Source organism: Salarias fasciatus, chromosome 20 (genome assembly GCF_902148845.1).
Source record: "Salarias fasciatus chromosome 20, fSalaFa1.1, whole genome shotgun sequence".
NCBI lineage: Eukaryota > Metazoa > Chordata > Actinopteri > Blenniiformes > Blenniidae > Salarias > Salarias fasciatus.
In genome coordinates this window covers 552501-573224 of record NC_043764.1, presented here as the reverse complement: position 1 = coordinate 573224, position 20724 = coordinate 552501, and the positions used below count along the sequence as shown (strand labels likewise).

The window sequence follows — 20724 nt, the reverse complement described above, 5'->3', positions numbered from 1 at the left end:
ACCTGCAGTTTTCTTTTAAATTTCACTGCACAACATAAAGAGCAAAAAGATCAAGGCAGCGGCAGCCAAAGGACGGACACATCATGCATGTCTGCATCATGTTTGGAAAAAAAGAGGGCGTTGTCTTAAATCACAAAATAATCAAAACCCAATGCTGTCGAAATTATAATTCAACACTGGTCTTGCCTGCATGGTTCACAGAACATTACTTAGACAACAGTTTTCAACGTGAAATAAATGGAAATTAAATACTTCAGAACTGCAAACAGGCACCAATCAGAGACCGACTTCACCTTGCAATAAAAATAAAGAAAATAGAACTCACCAGCCTCAAAAGATGAAGGGTAAAAAAAAAATCCTTATTGCTGTAATATCCTTGATCGCACTTAGTGCAGTAATCCTGCTCTGGTCGTCCCCCCTCACATTCCTGGGCTGCAGCTTCATGTTTTCATGGAGAGAGAGATGAGTGGTCCACATGCTGGATGAAGGCTGAGCTGTGGGGCGATGTCCCCCCCTGAGAGATGTTCCCCCCCCTGAGAGATGTTCCCCCCCTGAGAGATGTTCCCCCCAGAGAGATGTTCCCCCCCTGAGAGATGTTCCCCCCTGAGAGATGTTCCCCCCAGAGAGATGTTCCCCCCCTGAGAGATGTTCTCCCCCTGAGAGATGTTCCCCCCAGAGAGATGTTCCCCCCCTGAGAGATGTTCTCCCCCTGAGAGATGTTCCCCCCAGAGAGATGTTCCCCCCCAGAGAGATGTTCTCCCCCTGAGAGATGTTCCCCCCCAGAGAGATGTTCCCCCCCAGAGAGATGTTCCCCCCCAGAGAGATGTTCTCACCCCTGAGAGATGTTCCCCCCAGAGAGATGTTCCCCCCCAGAGAGATGTTCCCCCCCAGAGAGATGTTCCCCCCAGAGAGATGTTCCCCCCCCAGAGAGATGTTCCCCCCAGAGAGATGTTCCCCCCCAGAGAGATGTTCCCCCCCAGAGAGATGTTCCCCCCCAGAGAGATGTTCTCCCCCTGAGAGATGTTCCCCCCAGAGAGATGTTCCCCCCAGAGAGATGTTCCCCCCAGAGAGATGTTCTCCCCCTGAGAGATGTTCCCCCCCAGAGAGATGTTCCCCCCCAGAGAGATGTTCCCCCCAGAGAGATGTTCCCCCCCAGAGAGATGTTCCCCCCCAGAGAGATGTTCTCCCCCAGAGAGATGTTCCCCCCCAGAGAGATGTTCCCCCCCAGAGGGATGTTCCCCCCTGTCACCGGGGTGCTGGCGGCTGCAACAGCCAGTTTGGCCAGACGTGGAACCTGGCGGTGGTACCGGAGCGACCACTGCAGGTCCTCCATCGTCGGGGACGGAGAGAAAGACGAAGCTACAACTTGTTGACTTCAAATTGATGCCGACTGGTGCCACGAGTCGACGTCTCTGTTCAGGCCCGACTTGGCGCTGTTACTCTGGCTGACGGTTTGCTGGCTCTTGTTTTCATGCTGCTGAGTTTATGAACTCCTGACTTTGTCCCGGTCCAGGTGGACGTCCTCCGGCTGAGGACATCCCAGGCGGACGTCCTCCGGCTGAGGACATCCACATCACGCCGCTGCCTCCAGGAGTGCCTGCAGAGCCGGACCCTCAGCAGCCCGGAGCACCAGGTGACGGTGTCCTCTCTGTCCAGATGTCTGACTGCGCGGTCAGTTCTGCAGTCTGGAGGACGCAGCAGCCATGGACATGTCTCAGGGACATGTCTCATGTCTCAGGTCCACGTTCGAGTTCTTTGAAAATAAGATGATTCCTGTGCTGCTCGCTCTGTTTGCGTTGCTCAAGCTTTGTCACTGTGTCCAAACCTGAGCTACAGCGTGAGACGGCTGTAGCTCAGAGCTGCTGTAGCTGTAACTGTAGCTTTAGGTGTAGCTTTAGGTGTAGCTGTAGCTTTAGGTGTAGCTGTAGCTGTAGCTTTAGGTGTAGCTGTAGCTGTAGCTGTAGCTGTAGCTTTAGGTGTAGCTTTAGGTGTAGCTGTAGCTGTAGCTTTAGGTGTAGCTTTAGCTGTAACTGTAGCTTTAGGTGTAGCTGTACCTTTAGGTGTAGCTTTAGCTGTAGCTTCAGCTTTAGGTGTAGCTTTAGCTGTAGCTGTAGCTTTAGGTGTAGCTGTAGCTGTAGCTTTAGCTGTAGCTTTAGCTTTAGGTGTAGCTGTAGCTTTAGGTGTAGCTTTAGCTGTAGCTTTAGGTGTAGCTTTAGCTGTAACTGTAGCTTTAGGTGTAGCTGTACCTTTAGGTGTAGCTTTAGCTGTAGCTTCAGCTTTAGGTGTAGCTTTAGCTGTAGCTGTAGCTTTAGGTGTAGCTGTAGCTGTAGCTTTAGCTGTAGCTTTAGCTTTAGGTGTAGCTGTAGCTTTAGGTGTAGCTGTAGCTTTAGGTGTAGCTTTAGCTGTAGCTTTAGCTTTAGGTGTAGCTGTAGCTTTAGGTGTAGCTGTAGCTGTAGCTTTAGGTGTAGCTTTAGCTGTAGCTGTAGCTTTAGGTATAGCTGTAGCTGTAGCTTTAGCTGTAGCTTTAGGTGTAGCTGTAGCTTTAGGTGTAGCTTTAGGTGTAGCTTTAGGTGTAGCTTTAGGTGTAGCTTCAGGTATAGCTGTAGCTGTAGCTTTAGCTGTAGCTGTAGCTTTAGGTGTAGCTGCAGCTGTAGCTTTAGGTGTAGCTGTAGCTTTAGGTGTAGCTTTAGGTGTAGCTGTAGCTGTAGCTTTAGCTGTAGCTTTAGGTATAGCTTTAGCTGTAACTGTAGCTTTAGGTGTAGCTGTAGCTTTAGGTGTAGCTTTAGGTATAGCTGTAGCTGTAGCTTTAGCTGTAGCTGTAGCTTTAGGTGTAGCTGTAGCTTTAGGTGTAGCTGTAGCTGTAGCTTTAGGTGTAGCTTAAGCTTTAGGTGTAGCTTTAGCTTTAGGTGTAGCTTTAGGTGTAGCTTTAGGTGTAGCTTTAGCTGTAGGTGTAGCTTTAGCTGTAGCTGTAGCTTTAGGTGTAGCTGTAGGTTTAGGTGTAGCTTTAGCTTTAGGTGTAGCTTTAGCTTTAGGTGTAGCTTTAGCTGTAGCTGTAGCTTTAGGTGTAGCTGTAGGTTTAGGTGTAGCTTTAGCTGTAGCTGTAGCTTTAGGTGTAGCTTTAGCTGTAGGTGTAGCTTTAGCTGTAGCTGTAGGTTTAGGTGTAGCTGTAGCTGTAGCTTTAGGTGTAGCTGTAGCTGTAGCTTTAGCTTTAGGTGTAGCTTTAGCTGTAGCTGTAGCTTTAGGTGTAGCTGTAGCTGTAGCTTTAGGTGTAGCTTTAGGTGTAGCTGTAGCTTTAGGTGTAGCTGTAGCTGTAGCTTTAGGTGTAGCTGTAGCTGTAGCTTCAGCTTTAGGTGTAGCTTTAGCTGTAGCTGTAGCTTTAGGTGTAGCTGTAGCTGTAGCTTTAGCTGTAGCTTTAGCTTTAGGTGTAGCTGTAGCTTTAGGTGTAGCTGTAGCTTTAGGTGTAGCTGTAGCTGTAGCTTTAGGTGTAGCTGTAGCTGTAGCTTCAGCTTTAGGTGTAGCTTTAGCTGTAGCTGTAGCTTTAGGTGTAGCTGTAGCTGTAGCTTTAGCTGTAGCTGTAGCTTTAGGTGTAGCTGTAGCTGTAGCTTTAGGTGTAGCTTTACCTTTAGGTGTAGCTGTAGCTTTAGGTGTAGCTTTAGCTTTAGGTGTAGCTTTAGCTTTAGGTGTAGCTTTAGCTGTAGCTGTAGCTTTAGGTGTAGCTGTAGCTTTAGGTGTAGCTTTAGGTGTAGCTTTAGCTTTAGGTGTAGCTGTAGCTTTAGGTGTACCTGTAGGTTTAGGTGTAGCTTTAGCTGTAGCTGTAGCTTTAGGGGTAGCTTTAGCTGTAGGTGTAGCTTTAGCTGTAGCTGTAGGTTTAGATGTAGCTGTAGCTGTAGCTTTAGGTGTAGCTTTAGCTGTAGCTGTAGCTTTAGGTGTAGCTGTAGCTTTAGCTGTAGCTGTAGCTGTAGCTTTAGGTGTAGCTGTAGCTTTAGGTGTAGCTTTAGCTGTAGCTGTAGGTTTAGATGTAGCTGTAGCTGTAGCTTTAGGTGTAGCTGTAGCTTTAGTTGTAGCTTTAGCTTTAGGTGTAGCTTTAGGTGTAGCTTTAGCTTTAGGTGTAGCTTTAGCTGTAGCTGCAGCTTTAGGTGTAGCTTTAGCTGTAGGTGTAGCTTTAGCTGTAGCTGTAGCTTTAGTTGTAGCTTTAGCTTTAGGTGTAGCTTTAGGTGTAGCTGTAGCTTTAGCTGTAGCTTTAGGTGTAGCCTTAGCTGTAGCTGTAGCTTTAGCTTTAGGTGTAGCTGTAGCTTTAGGTGTAGCTTTAGCTGTAGCTGTAGCTTTAGGTGTAGCTGTAGCTTTAGTTGTAGCTGTAGCTTTAGGTGTAGCTTTAGCTTTAGGTGTAGCTTTAGCTGTAGCTGCAGCTTTAGGTGTAGCTTTAGCTGTAGGTGTAGCTTTAGCTGTAGCTGTAGCTTTAGGTGTAGCTGTAGCTTTAGTTGTAGCTTTAGCTTTAGGTGTAGCTTTAGGTGTAGCTGTAGCTTTAGGTGTAGCTGTAGCTTTAGGTGTAGCTTTAGCTGTAGCTTTAGGTGTAGCCTTAGCTGTAGCTGTAGCTTTAGGTGTAGCTGTAGCTTTAGGTGTAGCTTTAGCTGTAGCTGTAGTATTAGCTTTAGGTGTAGCTTTAGCTGGAGCTGTAGCTTTAGGTGTAGCTGTAGCTTTAGTTGTAGCTTTAGCTTTAGGTGTAGCTTTAGGTGTAGCTGTAGCTTTAGGTGTAGCTTTAGCTTTAGGTGTAGCTTTAGCTGTAGCTGCAGCTTTAGGTGTAGCTTTAGCTGTAGGTGTAGCTTTAGCTGTAGCTGTAGCTTTAGGTGTAGCTGTAGCTTTAGTTGTAGCTTTAGCTTTAGGTGTAGCTTTAGGTGTAGCTGTAGCTTAGGTGTAGCTGTAGCTTTAGGTGTAGCTTTAGCTGTAGCTTTAGGTGTAGCCTTAGCTGTAGCTGTGGCTTTAGGTGTAGCTGTAGCTTTAGGTGTAGCTGTAGCTTTAGGTGTAGCTGTAGCTGTAGCTGTAGCTGTAGCTTTAGGTGTAGCTGTAGCTTTAGGTGTAGCTTTAGCTGTAGCTTTAGGTGTAGCCTTAGCTGTAGCTTTAGGTGTAGCTGTAGCTGTAGCTGTAGTATTAGCTTTAGGTGTAGCTTTAGCTGTAGCTGTATCTTTAGGTGTAGCTGTAGCTTTAGGTGTAGCTTTAGCTGTAGCTGTAGCTTTAGGTGTAGCTGTAGCTTTAGGTGTAGCTGTAGCTGTAGCTGTAGCTTTAGGTGTAGGTGTAGCTGTAGGTGTAGCTGTAGCTTTCGGTGTAGCTGCAGCTTTAGGTGTAGCTTTAGCTGTAGGTGTAGCTTTAGCTGTAGCTGTAGCTTTAGGTGTAGCTGTAGCTTTAGTTGTAGCTTTAGCTTTAGGTGTAGCTTTAGTTGTAGCTGTAGCTTTAGGTGTAGCTGTAGCTTTAGGTGTAGCTTTAGCTGTAGCTTTAGGTGTAGCCTTAGCTGTAGCTGTAGCTTTAGGTGTAGCTGTAGCTTTAGGTGTAGCTGTAGCTTTAGGTGTAGCTGTAGCTGTAGCTGTAGCTTTAGGTGTAGCTGTAGCTTTAGGTGTAGCTTTAGCTGTAGCTTTAGGTGTAGCCTTAGCTGTAGCTTTAGCTTTAGGTGTAGCTGTAGCTTTAGGTGTAGCTGTAGCTTTAGGTGTAGCTTTAGCTGTAGCTGTAGTATTAGCTTTAGGTGTAGCTTTAGCTGTAGCTGTAGCTTTAGGTGTAGCTGTAGCTTTAGGTGTAGCTTTAGCTGTAGCTGTAGCTTTAGGTGTAGCTGTAGCTTTAGGTGTAGCTGTAGCTGTAGCTGTAGCTTTAGGTGTAGCTGTAGCTGTAGGTGTAGCTGTAGCTTTAGGTGTAGCTTTAGCTGTAGCTGTAGCTTTAGGTGTAGCTTTAGCTGTAGCTGTAGTATTAGCTTTAGGTGTAGCTTTAGCTGTAGCTGTAGCTTTAGGTGTAGCTGTAGCTGTAGCTTTAGGTGTAGCCTTAGCTGTAGCTTTAGCTTTAGGTGTAGCTGTAGCTTTAGGTGTAGCTGTAGCTGTAGCTGTAGCTTTCGGTGTAGCTTTAGCTGTAGCTGTAGTATTAGCTTTAGGTGTAGCTTTAGCTGTAGCTGTAGCTTTAGGTGTAGCTGTAGCTGTAGCTTTAGGTGTAGCCTTAGCTGTAGCTGTAGCTTTAGGTGTAGCTGTAGCTTTAGGTGTAGCTTTAGCTGTAGCTTTAGGTGTAGCCTTAGCTGTAGCTTTAGCTTTAGGTGTAGCTGTAGCTTTAGGTGTAGCTGTAGCTTTAGGTGTAGCTTTAGCTGTAGCTGTAGTATTAGCTTTAGGTGTAGCTTTAGCTGTAGCTGTAGCTTTAGGTGTAGCTGTAGCTTTAGGTGTAGCTTTAGCTGTAGCTGTAGCTTTAGGTGTAGCTGTAGCTTTAGGTGTAGCTGTAGCTGTAGCTGTAGCTTTAGGTGTAGGTGTAGCTGTAGGTGTAGCTGTAGCTTTCGGTGTAGCTGCAGCTTTAGGTGTAGCTTTAGCTGTAGGTGTAGCTTTAGCTGTAGCTGTAGCTTTAGGTGTAGCTGTAGCTTTAGTTGTAGCTTTAGCTTTAGGTGTAGCTTTAGGTGTAGCTGTAGCTTTAGGTGTAGCTGTAGCTTTAGGTGTAGCTTTAGCTGTAGCTTTAGGTGTAGCCTTAGCTGTAGCTGTAGCTTTAGGTGTAGCTGTAGCTTTAGGTGTAGCTGTAGCTTTAGGTGTAGCTGTAGCTGTAGCTTCAGGTGTAGCTGTAGCTGTAGCTGTAGCTTTAGGTGTAGCTGTAGCTTTAGGTGTAGCTTTAGCTGTAGCTTTAGGTGTAGCCTTAGCTGTAGCTTTAGCTGTAGCTGTAGCTTTAGGTGTAGCTGTAGCTTTAGGTGTAGCTTTAGCTGTAGCTGTAGTATTAGCTTTAGGTGTAGCTTTAGCTGTAGCTGTAGCTTTAGGTGTAGCTGTAGCTTTAGGTGTAGCTTTAGCTGTAGCTGTAGCTTTAGGTGTAGCTGTAGCTTTAGGTGTAGCTGTAGCTGTAGCTTTAGGTGTAGCTGTAGCTGTAGGTGTAGCTGTAGCTTTAGGTGTAGCTTTAGCTGTAGCTGTAGCTTTAGGTGTAGCTGTAGCTGTAGCTTTAGGTGTAGCTGTAGCTTTAGGTGTAGCTGTAGCTGTAGCTGTAGCTTTAGGTGTAGCTGTAGCTTTAGGTGTAGCTTTAGCTGTAGCTGCAGCTTTAGGTGTAGCTGTAGCTTTAGGTGTAGCTGTAGCTGTAGCTCAGGTCACCGTCTGTCCGCTGAACTCCAGGTCAGAGTTTTAAACGACGTCTCCTCGACTTGTTGCTGCTCCGCTTCCTCACCTTGAACAAACAACCGAACAAATGCAGCAACGCCTGAATCAGGACCACAGACTGCACTGCAGGGACCAGCAGGGACCAGCAGGGGCCGGGAGGTACCAGCAGGAACCGGCAGGGACTGGCAGGAACCAGCAGGGACCGGCAGGAACCAGCAGGGACCAGCACGGACCAGCATGGACCAGAGGGACCAGCAGGGACCGGGAGGTACCAGCAGGAACCGGCAGGGACTGGCAGGAACCGGCAGGGACCGGCAGGAACCAGCAGGGACCAGCACGAACCAGCATGGACCAGAGGGACCAGCAGGGACCGGGAGGTACCAGCAGGAACCGGCAGGGACTGGCAGGGGCTGGGAGGTACCAGCAGGAACTGGCAGGAACCAGCAGGGACCGGCAGGAACCAGCAGGGACCGGCAGGGACCAGCACGGACCAGAGGGACCAGCAGGGACCGGCAGGAACCAGCAGGGACCGGCATGGACCAGCACGAACCAGCAGGGACCAGCAGGGACCAGCAGACTGTGGACACAGCCACAGACTGCAGTACAGGAGTGACAACTGATAGGGGTGTAACAATACCTGTATTGGTGTTGAAGCGTTTCGGTCCGGGCCGTTCGGTTCGGTTCGGGACTGTCCCCGGGTGAGTTCACGGGCCAAAGTTAGTTGTTTTTCCCGCTCACGGCCGGGTGGTGCGTGTGTTTACGTTCAGCCGCTAGCATGTGCAGCTACACCTGCAGCCATGACTGCTGCTGCGAGCAGCTTCGTCCAGGCTGCACATGTCCGCCTGGCCAGTGGTGGGGCAAGGGTCCTTGGGGGCTCCAAGCAAAAAAATTCATTGGGCCCCCATCCCATCCGTGCACACCGAAAAAAAAAAATTGCATACAATTTTTGGGACATTTGATATTTATTAGAGCTGGGCAACGATTAAATCCCTTAAAGCTGGTGTCCGGAGTTTCCGTTCATTTCCAACGTATGAATCATTTTTCAACAGAGCTTCAGTGTGTCAGTCTGGTTCATACTTTACTATAATATTAACATAAAGCAATATAAAAATGTATTCATGAGCCCCGCCTTCGTCTCATAGACCCCCATGTTATCCGAAAAAGCGCCGGTCAGCTTCAGCCAATAGGCTTCGAGCTTCCGCCTTGTCCTGCTGTCAGTCAAAGTGTGGAGCAGCCAGAGAGCACGTCGCTCGCCCAGCAGGGGAGAGTTAGCTCTACAGCAGATATATCCACCGTCTGCTGAACGTCCACCGGAAACAGCTCAACATGGAGGATGCTGCAGGACTGGAGGCTCTCATTTTCACCCCACGGATAATAGCGTGCGCAATTAAAGGGGCGTGGCTTGGTCGCTCATGAAAGCAGAGGGAGGCGGAGCCTCCAGACGTTGGATTAAAAAAACCTCTCTTTCAAAACTCCGGACACGAGCTTTAATCGTGAGTAATTGCACCCCAATCCTGGAGTTAATCGATTAATTGTGATTAAAATGGCTCATCTGAAGTCTGCCAAGGCCATTCAAAACGTGTGTGTTACATAAATAAGAAATAAGTCCTCAAGAACGAGTTTCTGTTTTTTTCAATTAGACATGAATAATCAGCAGCATCTCAGGAAACCAGCAGGTAATCTGACACCGTTCTGTGTTCATGTGTCATCAACCGAGTCAGAAACATGAACCATGGATCTTCTGATGAGCCACACTTCCTCACACTTCCTCATATCTCCGACTCTCAGACAGAGAAGACAGGATCAGTTCAGTCAGGCCGGATTGTGCCTCATCCTCGTCTTTATTAATCCAGAGTGTGTGTTGAAGGGAAATGTTCTTTGTTTTGCGTGTTTTCAGCGGCTGAAGAAGGCCCAGCGGGAGAAATGGTGCACCAGCAAAACACGTAATTTAAGTTTGATTTTCATTTTTTTTATATTTGCGCTCCTGGGTTCAGTCTGTGCCTTACACCAGCCTTTTCCTCCTGATTTTTCTGATAATTCGGCCGAGTTCAATATGGCAAATAATGAGGGATGGACCGTGTTTCACCGCTAAAAGCGCCAGTGTGTTTTTGACGGTCAGCAGGAGGCGGTGTGACTCGCGGTGCAGGAAAGGTTCGGCTTGTTCCCCCCCCACAGCGATATTCAGCCAGGCTGGGCCAGGCACCATCCACACTGAACGATATCAGAGTGAGCTGCAGAGCCTGCATGTAGCCCAGCTCCCAGACCCAACTCTGAACAGCAGATTAACGGCGACATTTTTTTCTCGCGCGATAAGAGTCTGGCGGTAACGCAGCACGTTACCGCGGTAACGGCCCAGCTATAATATGTTTACTGAAACTTAGAGAACCCCAAACCTCTTCTGTTAGATCCCGGGACCAACAGCAGTCCTTGAAAGCCCTGGCTTATCAGTAATTATATTAGACAATAAACCTTGCGGCTCGCCTGATTGACGCAAGGGGGTTTGCTACATCGTCGTTTCATAATTGCATCATAAATGCTGATTGTTGTCGTTTCTGAGCAGTACATGCATTAGCACTTTGGGTACCTTTCAGGGGCCTCCTTGCGGGGGCCCCCCTAAAAGCCGGGGCCCCAGGTTTGCCTGGTTTGCCTGTTGGCACGCCCCGCCTCTCTGGGACGTACTGTCATGAATTTCTGTCCAAGGACGTCCCCTCGCAGGACAGAGTTTGTGACCGCGTTGCGCGTATGCGCACGTCGCGCCGGTGCACGCATGTGCCAGAGCGCCACAGCAAACAAACCGTGACAGACGCTGACTTTGAAAAGTGAGTCTGAAGCGAACAGGCTGCAACTCCGTCTGAAGAAACTCAGAGAAGAGCTGGAGGACGGAGAGAGCAGACTCTGTCAGGAGGAGGAGGAGGGCTGTCACTGACGAGAAGCAGTGTGGAACTGTACCGGCTGTTGGGGGGCTCACTGGGGGGGTGCGCGTGCCTCGGAGGGAACATGTCTGCTTTAAGTGACGCTTAAGGCATAGCGCCACCACGCTTCAATGGTGAGGACAAGTACTGCATGCAGGCCGGCATCTTTTTTAAAGGACCTGTATCCTGCTTTTCAGCTCGTCCAAACCCTAGAAATGTCACTAACATGGTCATAGTTTATTTTTGGCGCTAAGGAAAAGTCATTTTGTGTGAAATAAAAGATTTTCTGGGGCTAATTCTGAAACCTGGAAGAGAAAACGCTCTGTTTCACTGAATCCCGCCTCTCCCCCTGTGGACTTTGACTGACAGCTACTTCAACCAATCAGAGCTTCAAAACAAATACGCTAGCTAGCTTTAGCTCTTTAGCTCTAGCTTCTCTACACAGAAAGACACACGAAAACTCACCAAGCGCAGACCCTCCAGACCTCAGACCTCAGGGGAGCCATCTTCACAGTGTGACGTGAACGTGGGAAGCAGAGCGTTTTCACGGTGGGAGGGGCTGCCTCTCTGAGCAGCTGAAACACCAGGAAAGCTCAAACACAGGCACGAAGGAAAAAAATGCTTTGGGGAGTTTTTGGTGAGAACAGAACTATATAACAAGGTTAAAACATACAGAAAGTGAATTTTGCATGATACAGCCCCTTTAAAGTGAAATAGTGATGCGCAAATCATCCATTGAAATTGGCCTAATTCTGCATATAATCCATGATTATGATCATACTAAATCAATAATAATAAATGAAAGGAAATACATGGGGGAAACAGCATTTTTCCAATATTTAGCCCCCCCCCCCCCCCAAATTTCACAAATCATGTTTTCAGGGGGGCTCATGTCTCATCAAGGGGGGCTGAGACCCCCCTGGCCCCCCCACAGTTCGCACCCTGAGTGAAATTATCTAATCACTCAGGCGCCGCCCCGAGATTCAGAAACAGAACAAAAAAAGGCAAAATAAACTCTGATACTAAATGATAACGTCCGGACAATGTCTGAGCCTCATTTCCTATAAAACATCTGAAGTAAAGGAGCAGATAAACAGTCTGGAGAGCCGGAGAAGCTTCTGGAGGATGCGTGGATCAGTGCGGCTGCCTGGAACGTCCACAGCTGAGCCCAAATGCAGCAGCAGAGGAGAGCGCTGGCGTCGGTGATGAGCCGCACAGCCGACACCGACAGGCGGACATGGAAGCATGACAACAACAGGAACGTTTAGGGTTTGCATTTTGTTCCCTACTGTATCGAAACCGAACCGAACCGAACCGAACCGAACCCTGACCTCAGAACCGAGGTACGTATCCAACCCAGATTTTTGTGTATCGTTACACCCCTAACAACTGATACTGCATCGGTACTGCAACCGGCTGCAGTACCGTTTGCAGTACCGGCTGCAGTACCGGCTGCAGTACCGGCTGCAGTACCGTTTGCAGTACCGGCTGCAGTACCGGCTGCAGTACCGGTTGCAGTACCGGTTGCAGTCCTGGTTGCAGTACCGGCTGCAGTACCGTTTGCAGTACCGGTTGCAGTACCGGTTGCAGTCCTGGTTGCAGTACCAGCTGGAGTACCGGCTGCAGTACCAGCTGCAGTACTGGTTGCAGGACCGGCTGCAGTACCGGCTGCAGTACCGGCTGCAGTACTGGTTGCAGTACCGGTTGCAGGACCGGCTGCAGTACCGTTTGCAGTACCGGCTGCAGTACCGTTTGCAGTACCGGCTGCAGTACCGTTTGCAGTACCGGCTGCAGTACCGGCTGCAGTACCGTTTGCAGTACCGGCTGCAGTACCGGCTGCAGTACCGGTTGCAGTACCGGTTGCAGTCCTGGTTGCAGTACCGGCTGCAGTACCGTTTGCAGTACCGGTTGCAGTACCGGTTGCAGTCCTGGTTGCAGTACCAGCTGGAGTACCGGCTGCAGTACCGGCTGCAGTACCGGCTGCAGTACCGGCTGCAGTACCGGTTGCAGGACCGGCTGCAGTACCGGCTGCAGTACCAGTTGCAGTACCGGTTGCAGGACCGGCTGCAGTACCGGCTGCAGTACCAGTTGCAGTACCGGTTGCAGGACCGGCTGCAGTACCGGTTGCAGTCCTGGTTGCAGTACTGGTTGCAGTACCGGTTGCAGGACCGGCTGCAGTACCGGCTGCAGTACCAGTTGCAGTACCGGTTGCAGGACCGGCTGCAGTACCGTTTGCAGTACCGGCTGCAGTACCGGCTGCAGTACCGGCTGCAGTACCGGCTGCAGTACCGTTTGCAGTACCGGCTGCAGTACCGGCTGCAGTACCGGTTGCAGTACCGGTTGCAGTCCCGGTTGCAGTACCGGCTGCAGTACCGTTTGCAGTACCGGTTTGCAGTACCGGTTGCAGTCCTGGTTGCAGTACCAGCTGGAGTACCGGCTGCAGTACCAGCTGCAGTACTGGTTGCAGGACCGGCTGCAGTACCGGCTGCAGTACCGGCTGCAGTACTGGTTGCAGTACCGGTTGCAGGACCGGCTGCAGTACCGGCTGCAGTACCAGTTGCAGTACCGGTTGCAGGACCGGCTGCAGTACCGGTTGCAGTCCTGGTTGCAGTACTGGTTGCAGTACCGGCTGCAGTACCGGTTGCAGTACCGGCTGCAGTACCAGTTGCAGTACCGGTTGCAGTACCAGTTGCAGTACCGGTTTGCAGGACCGGCTGCAGTACCGGTTGCAGTCCTGGTTGCAGTCCTGGTTGCAGTACCGGCTGCAGTACCGGCTGCAGTACCGGCTGCAGTACCGGCTGCAGTACCGGCTGCAGTACCGGTTGCAGTACCGGCTGCAGTACCGGCTGCAGTACCGGTTGCAGTACCGGTTGCAGTCCTGGTTGCAGTACCAGCTGGAGTACCGGCTGCAGTACCAGCTGCAGTACTGGTTGCAGGACCGGCTGCAGTACCGGCTGCAGTACCGGTTGCAGTACTGGTTGCAGTACCGGTTGCAGGACCGGCTGCAGTACCGGCTGCAGTACCAGTTGCAGTACCGGTTGCAGTACCGGCTGCAGTACCAGTTGCAGTACCGGTTGCAGGACCGGCTGCAGTACCGGTTGCAGTCCTGGTTGCAGTACTGGTTGCAGTACCGGCTGCAGTACCGGTTGCAGTACCGGCTGCAGTACCAGTTGCAGTACCGGTTGCAGTACCAGTTGCAGTACCGGTTGCAGGACCGGCTGCAGTACCGGTTGCAGTCCTGGTTGCAGTACTGGTTGCAGTACCGGCTGCAGTACCGGTTGCAGTACCGGCTGCAGTACCAGTTGCAGTACCGGTTGCAGTACCAGTTGCAGTACAGGTTGCAGGACCGGCTGCAGTACCAGTTGCAGTCCTGGTTGCAGTCCTGGTTGCAGTACCGGCTGGAGTACCGGCTGCAGTACCGGCTGCAGTACCGTTTGCAGTACCGGCTGCAGTACCGGCTGCAGTACCGGTTGCAGTACCGGTTGCAGTCCTGGTTGCAGTACCGGCTGCAGTACCGTTTGCAGTACCGGTTGCAGTACCGGTTGCAGTCCTGGTTGCAGTACCAGCTGGAGTACCGGCTGCAGTACCAGCTGCAGTACTGGTTGCAGGACCGGCTGCAGTACCGGCTGCAGTACCGGCTGCAGTACTGGTTGCAGTACCGGTTGCAGGACCGGCTGCAGTACCGGCTGCAGTACCGGCTGCAGTACTGGTTGCAGGACCGGCTGCAGTACCGGCTGCAGTACCGGCTGCAGTACCGGTTGCAGTACTGGTTGCAGTACCGGTTGCAGGACCGGCTGCAGTACCGGCTGCAGTACCAGTTGCAGTACCGGTTGCAGTACCGGCTGCAGTACCAGTTGCAGTACCGGTTGCAGGACCGGCTGCAGTACCGGTTGCAGTCCTGGTTGCAGTACTGGTTGCAGTACCGGCTGCAGTACCGGTTGCAGTACCGGCTGCAGTACCAGTTGCAGTACCGGTTGCAGTACCAGTTGCAGTACCGGTTGCAGGACCGGCTGCAGTACCGGTTGCAGTCCTGGTTGCAGTACTGGTTGCAGTACCGGCTGCAGTACCGGTTGCAGTACCGGCTGCAGTACCGGTTGCAGTACCGGTTGCAGTACCAGTTGCAGTACCGGTTGCAGGACCGGCTGCAGTACCAGTTGCAGTCCTGGTTGCAGTCCTGGTTGCAGTACCGGCTGGAGTACCGGCTGCAGTACCGGCTGCAGTACCGGCTGCAGTACCGGCTGCAGTACCGGTTGCAGTACCGGCTGCAGTACCGGCTGCAGTACCGGTTGCAGTACCGGTTGCAGTCCTGGTTGCAGTACCAGCTGGAGTACCGGCTGCAGTACCAGCTGCAGTACTGGTTGCAGGACCGGCTGCAGTACCGGCTGCAGTACCGGCTGCAGTACCGGTTGCAGTACTGGTTGCAGTACCGGTTGCAGGACCGGCTGCAGTACCGGCTGCAGTACCAGTTGCAGTACCGGTTGCAGGACCGGCTGCAGTACCGGTTGCAGTCCTGGTTGCAGTACTGGTTGCAGTACCGGCTGCAGTACCGGTTGCAGTACCGGCTGCAGTACCAGTTGCAGTACCGGTTGCAGTACCAGTTGCAGTACCGGTTGCAGGACCGGCTGCAGTACCGGTTGCAGTCCTGGTTGCAGTCCTGGTTGCAGTACCGGCTGGAGTACCGGCTGCAGTACCGGCTGCAGTACCGGCTGCAGTACCGGCTGCAGTACCGGTTGCAGTACCGGCTGCAGTACCGGCTGCAGTACCGGTTGCAGTACCGGTTGCAGTACCGGCTGCAGTACCGGCTGCAGTACCGGCTGCAGTACCGGTTGCAGTACCGGCTGCAGTACCGGCTGCAGTACCGGCTGCAGTACCGGTTGCAGTACCGGCTGCAGTACCGGCTGCAGTACCGGTTGCAGTACTGGTTGCAGTACCGGCTGCAGTACCGGCTGCAGTACCGGCTGCAGTACCGGCTGCAGTACCGGTTGCAGTACCGGCTGGAGTACCGGCTGCAGTACCGGTTGCAGTACCGGTTGCAGTACCGGTTGCAGTCCTGGTTGCAGTACCGGCTGGAGTACCGGCTGCAGTACCGGCTGCAGTACCGGCTGCAGTACCGGTTGCAGTCCTGGTTGCAGTACCGGCTGCAGTACCGGCTGCAGTACCGGCTGGAGTACCGGCTGCAGTACCGGTTGCAGGACCGGCTGCAGTACCGGTTGCAGGACCGGCTGCAGTACCGGCTGCAGTACCGGTTGCAGTACCGGCTGCAGACACCGTGGAGAACAGGACCCCGGTTTGGACGGCAGACACTCCTGAAGCAGGACCACAGACGGAGCTGCAGACACGTCCACACGTCCAGCTTCATGACCACAGATGGACCGCCGTCCAGCACCGTCCGGGGTCGCTCGACGTCCTCGACTCCCGGCGGAGACCCGGACACGTCCCGGTCCCTCAGAGGACAGACACTCAGTCCAGCTCCCCACCCCGGAGCCGGCCGTCAACTGCAAGGCCTGTTTTTCAACCGGCACCCCACCCTCAGGCAGCTGGGATCAGGGCGGAGGCAACAGTCCCCAATAACAACAATACTTCATGCAGCCATAAACAATAATAAATAACTGTAGGCACGAAAAGTGAGGCGTTTACCCAGGACATTGAGGACTGGTTGGACACATTGGGAGAGCTGGAGCAGTCCAAGATGGACGAACCTGAGCTTCAGCGTCTGTCCCTGGTGAGCACCGCCCCCTGAAGGACACCTCCGATGAATGTCTCCACCTGTTCCGTCCTGTGGAGGGACATCCTGGACAGACGGCCGCTGAAGGTCTCTTCTCCTCTTAACTGTTTCAGCGGTGATGAAGACTCCCACGGGCCAAAACCTTCTTTCCATCAAACTGTTTGAAAGTGTTTTAAATAAAGTTGGATTTTATCGTCTTCACACTCATTTCAACAGAACAGCCAGTTTTAAGCTCACATCCCCGTCACCTGCTCAGCTGTACCTACAGCGCCCTCCTCAGGTGGAGGTGAGCTGCGTCTCTCAGGTTCCCCCTCATGGTTCTGGGGTTCTGGGGGTTCTGGGGTTATGGAGAGGTTCTGGGGGGTTTGGGGATTTTGGGCTTCTGGGTTTTGGGGTTCTGGGGGTTCTGAGGGGTTCTGGGTTTCTGGGGTTTTGGGGTTCTGGGGGTTCTGAGGGGTTCTGGGTTTCTGGGGTTTTGGGGTTCTGGGGTTTTGGGGTTCTGAGGGGTTCTGGGTTTCTGGGGTTTTGGGTTCTGGGGTTTTGGGGTTCTGAGGGGTTCTGGGTTTCTGGGGATTTGGGTTTCTGGGGTTTTGGGGTTCTGGGGTTTTGGGGTTCTGGGGTTCTGGGGGGTTCTGAGGGTTCCTCTGGGGCCCTTGACGGGACACCGGGGCCTCTCGTGCCCGGCAGCGGGTGGAGTCGGGAGGTGGAGGCGGAGAGCAGGTTTGTTCCTGGAGGCTTTTCCAAAGACAGCAGACGAGACGTGGGTCAGAGAGACCTGCAGGCCTGCAGGCCCCCAAACCGGCCCAGAACCGATGTCAGGAGGAGGCGACAGATTCAAACCTTTCCAGGAAATGTAATGACGTCTTCAAAACGCTGGGAGGAGCAGAGGAAGAGAGCAGGTCTCCTGCCTCTCTCACTCCTCTCTGGTCTTCAGCGCTGCAGCTCTGGCCTCCGTCTGCCAGGCAGCAGCCAACAGCCTGCATGGGGTTGAGGTCTGGACCACAGCGGGACGGAGGGTCAGGGTTCACAGAGTCCACACGGCACCGAATGTCAGCAAGACCGTCAGCAGCCAAACCTTTGAAACTCGAGGACCAAACTATTAAAGCAGGCGCTGCGGTTCCAGGTTCTGTTGTGAACCCCTGCTGGTCTGTACAGGCGCTCCGGGTGACGGCCTGGAGGAGAAGGAGGTGATCCGGACCACACACTCCCACAGAGGGTCGTCCAGGACCGCCGTCTTCCTCTGCAGCCACGGCGACGAGCCGGCGCCGGCGCCCGCCACCTACTTCCAGCAGAGGGTTCCTGTTCCCGAGGACCGGAACACGGTAACGGAGACCGCGTCACCGCCAAACACCGGATACAGCAGAGCAGCAGGTGGTGCAGCTGGGGCTGTTCTTCCTCTGGTCGTTGCTGGTGGTGTTCTCTGTGGAGGTGTTGCTGTTGCTGTTCATGGGGCTGCTGTTGGTGGTGTTCTTGGTGTTGTCATTGGTGTACTAGGTTGTTGTTGGTGTTCCTGGTGTGGTTGGTGTTGGTGTTGTATTTTTATGTAGTTGGCGCTGTTGCTGTAGCTGCTGTAGGTGTAGTTGCTACCAGGCCAGCAGACAGCTTTGCCTGGGCCCGGGACAAGATAGTGTGAGATGGGCCCAGTGGAACCGGGGGGGGGGGGGGGGGGGGGGGGGGGGGATAACAGCGGAACAGCGGCGTGGAGCCTGCATGCTGCGTTGGGAGCCAGGGGTGGGGTACTGGGCCCGGGACAACAGACCCGTTTGTCCCCCCCTGTCGGCGGGCCTGGTTTCAACTGTTGATATAGTTGCTGTTGCTGTAGTTGCTGTAGTTGCTGTGTTGCTGTAGTTGCTGCTGTTGCTGTAGTTGCTGCTGTTGCTGTAGTTGCTGCTGTTGCTGTAGTTGCCGTAGTTGCCGCTCTGGTCACTGCAGCTGCCGGTCCTCCTCCCACAGAACCGGATCAGCCTGAGGCGGCTCTGGGCCTTCACCGGTCCCGGCTTCCTGATGAGCATCGCCTACCTGGACCCGGGCAACATCGAGTCGGACCTGCAGTCCGGCGCTAAAGCCGGCTTCAAGGTAACTCCACCTCCGTCAGCGCCAAACACAGGACGGGCGGAGCGGGCGGAGCTTCTGCCGGGGAACGTGGTTCTGAGACCGGCGGTTGGAAGTTTTTCCTTTTGGATGGAAACGCCCGCCGGACAGCGGTCACTGCTGTATCTGGCTGCTGCACCAGCCCCGCCCCGCCCCACCAGCCCCGCCCCGATTCACCAGCCCCGCCCCGATTCACCCGCCCCGCCCCGATTCAACCGCCCCGCCCCGATTCACCTGCCCTGCCCCGCCCCACCAGCCCCGCCCCGATTCACCTGCCCTGCCCCGATTCACCCGCCCCGCCCCACCAGCCCCGCCCCGATTCACCCGCCCCGCCCCGACTCACCCGCCCCGCCCCACCAGCCCCGCCCCGATTCACCCGCCCCGCCCCGATTCACCCGCCCCGCCCCACCAGCCCCGCCCCCGATTCACCCGCCCCGCCCCGATTCACCCGCCCGCCCCGATTCACCTGCCCTGCCCCGCCCCACCAGCCCCGCCCCGCCCCACCAGCCCCGCCCCGATTCACCAGCCCCGCCCCGATTCACCCGCCCCGCCCCGATTCACCCGCCCCGCCCCGATTCACCTGCCCTGCCCCGCCCCACCAGCCCCGCCCCGCCCCCACCAGCCCGCCCCGATTCACCAGCCCCGCCCCGATTCACCCGCCCCGCCCCGATTCACCAGCCCTGCCCCGCCCCACCAGCCCCGCCCCGATTCACCAGCCCTGCCCCGCCCACACCAGCCCCGCCCCAATTCACCAGCCCCGCCCCGATTCACCAGCCCTGCCCCGCCCCACCAGCCCCGCCCCGATTCACCAGCCCTGCCCCGCCCCACCAGCCCCGCCCCGATTCACCAATCCCGCCCCGATTCACCAGCCCCGCCGCGCCCCACCAGCCCTGCCCCGCCCCACCAGCCCCGCCCCGATTCACCCGCCCCGCCCAGATTCACCAGCCCCGCCCCGATTCACCCGCCCCGCCCAGATTCACCGCCCCGCCCCACCAGCCCCGCCCCGCCCCCCCAGCCCCGCCCCGATTCACCCGCCCCGCCCAGATTCACCAGCCCCGCCCCGCTCCACCAGCCCCGCCCTGCTCAACCAGCCCCGCCCCGCTCCACCAGCCCCGCCCCGCCCCACCAGCCCCGCCCCGATTCACCCGCCCCGCCCAGATTCACCAGCCCCGCCCTGCTCCACCAGCCCCGCCCTGCTCCACCAGCCCCGCCCCGCCCCACCAGCCCCGCCCCGATTCACCCGCCCCGCCCAGATTCACCAGCCCCGCCCTGCTCCCCCAGCCCCGCCCTGCTCCACAGCCCGCCCCGCCCACCAGCCCCGCCCCGATTCACCCCGCCCCGCCCAGATTCACCAGCCCCGCCCTGCTCAACCAGCCCCGCCCGCTCCACCAGCCCCGCCCCGCCCCACCAGCCCCGCCCCGATTCACCCGCCCCGCCCAGATTCACCAGCCCGCCCTGCTCCACCAGCCCGCCCCTGCTCCACCAGCCCCGCCCCGCTCCACCAGCCCCGCCCCGCCCCACCAGCCCCGCCCCGATTCACCAGCCCCGCCCCGATTCACCCGCCCCGCCCAGATTCACCAGCCCGCCCAGCTCCACCAGCCCCGCCCTGCTCCACCAGCCCCGCCCTGCTCCACCAGCCCCGCCCCGCTCCACCAGCCCCGCCCCGCACCCACCAGCCCCGCCCCGATTCACCCGCCCCGCCCAGATTCACCCGCCCCGCCCCGCTCCACCAGCCCCGCCCTGCTCCACCAGCCCCGCCCCGCTCCACCCGCCCCGCCCCGCCCCACCAGCCCCGCCCCGATTCACCAGCCCCGCCCCGATTCACCCGCCCCGCCCAGATTCACCAGCCCCGCCCAGCTCCACCAGCCCCGCCCTGCTCCACCCGCCCCGCCCTGCTCCACCAGCCCCGCCCCGCTCCACCAGCCCCGCCCCGATTCACCAGCCCCGCCCTGCTCCACCAGCCCCGCCCCGCTCCACCAGCCCCGCCCCGCTCCACCAGCCCCGCCCCGCCCCACCAGCCCTGCCCCGATTCACCCGCCCCGCCCAGATTCACCAGCCCCGCCCCGCTCCACCAGCCCCGCCCCGATTCACCAGCCCCGCCCTGCTCCACCAGCCCCGCCCCGCTCCCCCAGCCCCGCCCCGCTCCACCAGCCCCGCCTACGCTCCACCAGCCCCGCTCCACCAGCCCCGCCCCGCTCCACCAGCCCCGCCCCGCTCCACCAGCCCCGCCCCGATTCACCAGCCCCGCCCTGCTCCACCAGCCCCGCCCCGCTCCACCAGCCCCGCCCCGCTCCACCAGCCCCGCCCCACCAGCCCTGCCCCGATTCACCCGCCCCGCCCAGATTCACCAGCCCCACCCCGCCCCACCAGCCCCGCCCCGCTCCACCAGCCCCGCCCCGATTCACCAGCCCTGCCCCGATTCACCCGCCCCGCCCCGATTTACCAGCCCCGCCCTGCTTTACCAGCCCCGCCCCACCAGCCCCGCCCTGCTCCACCAGCCCCGCCCCGCTCCACCAGCCCCGCCCCGCTCCACCAGCCCCGCCCCGATTCACCCGCCCCGCCCTGATTCACCAGCCCCGCCCCGCTCCACCAACCCCGCCCTGCCCCACCAGCCCCGCTGCGATTCACCCGCCCCGCCCTGATTCACCAGCCCCGCCCTGATTCACCAGCCCCGCCCCGCTCCACCAAC

General features: G+C 55.9%; 1 protein-coding gene across 2 annotated transcripts in view; it reads left to right on the top strand.

Annotated features, from left to right (window-relative positions):
- Positions 1-20724, top strand: part of LOC115408444 (natural resistance-associated macrophage protein 2-like) — a 918259-nt gene that overhangs the window by 870576 nt on the left and 26959 nt on the right. For both annotated transcript variants that reach the window (XM_030119218.1, XM_030119216.1), the window contains exons 2-4: positions 1514-1633; positions 17100-17266; positions 17898-18020. In XM_030119218.1, the coding sequence (XP_029975078.1) occupies positions 1514-1633; positions 17100-17266; positions 17898-18020 (410 nt within the window). The remainder of the gene's footprint in view (positions 1-1513; positions 1634-17099; positions 17267-17897; positions 18021-20724) is intronic.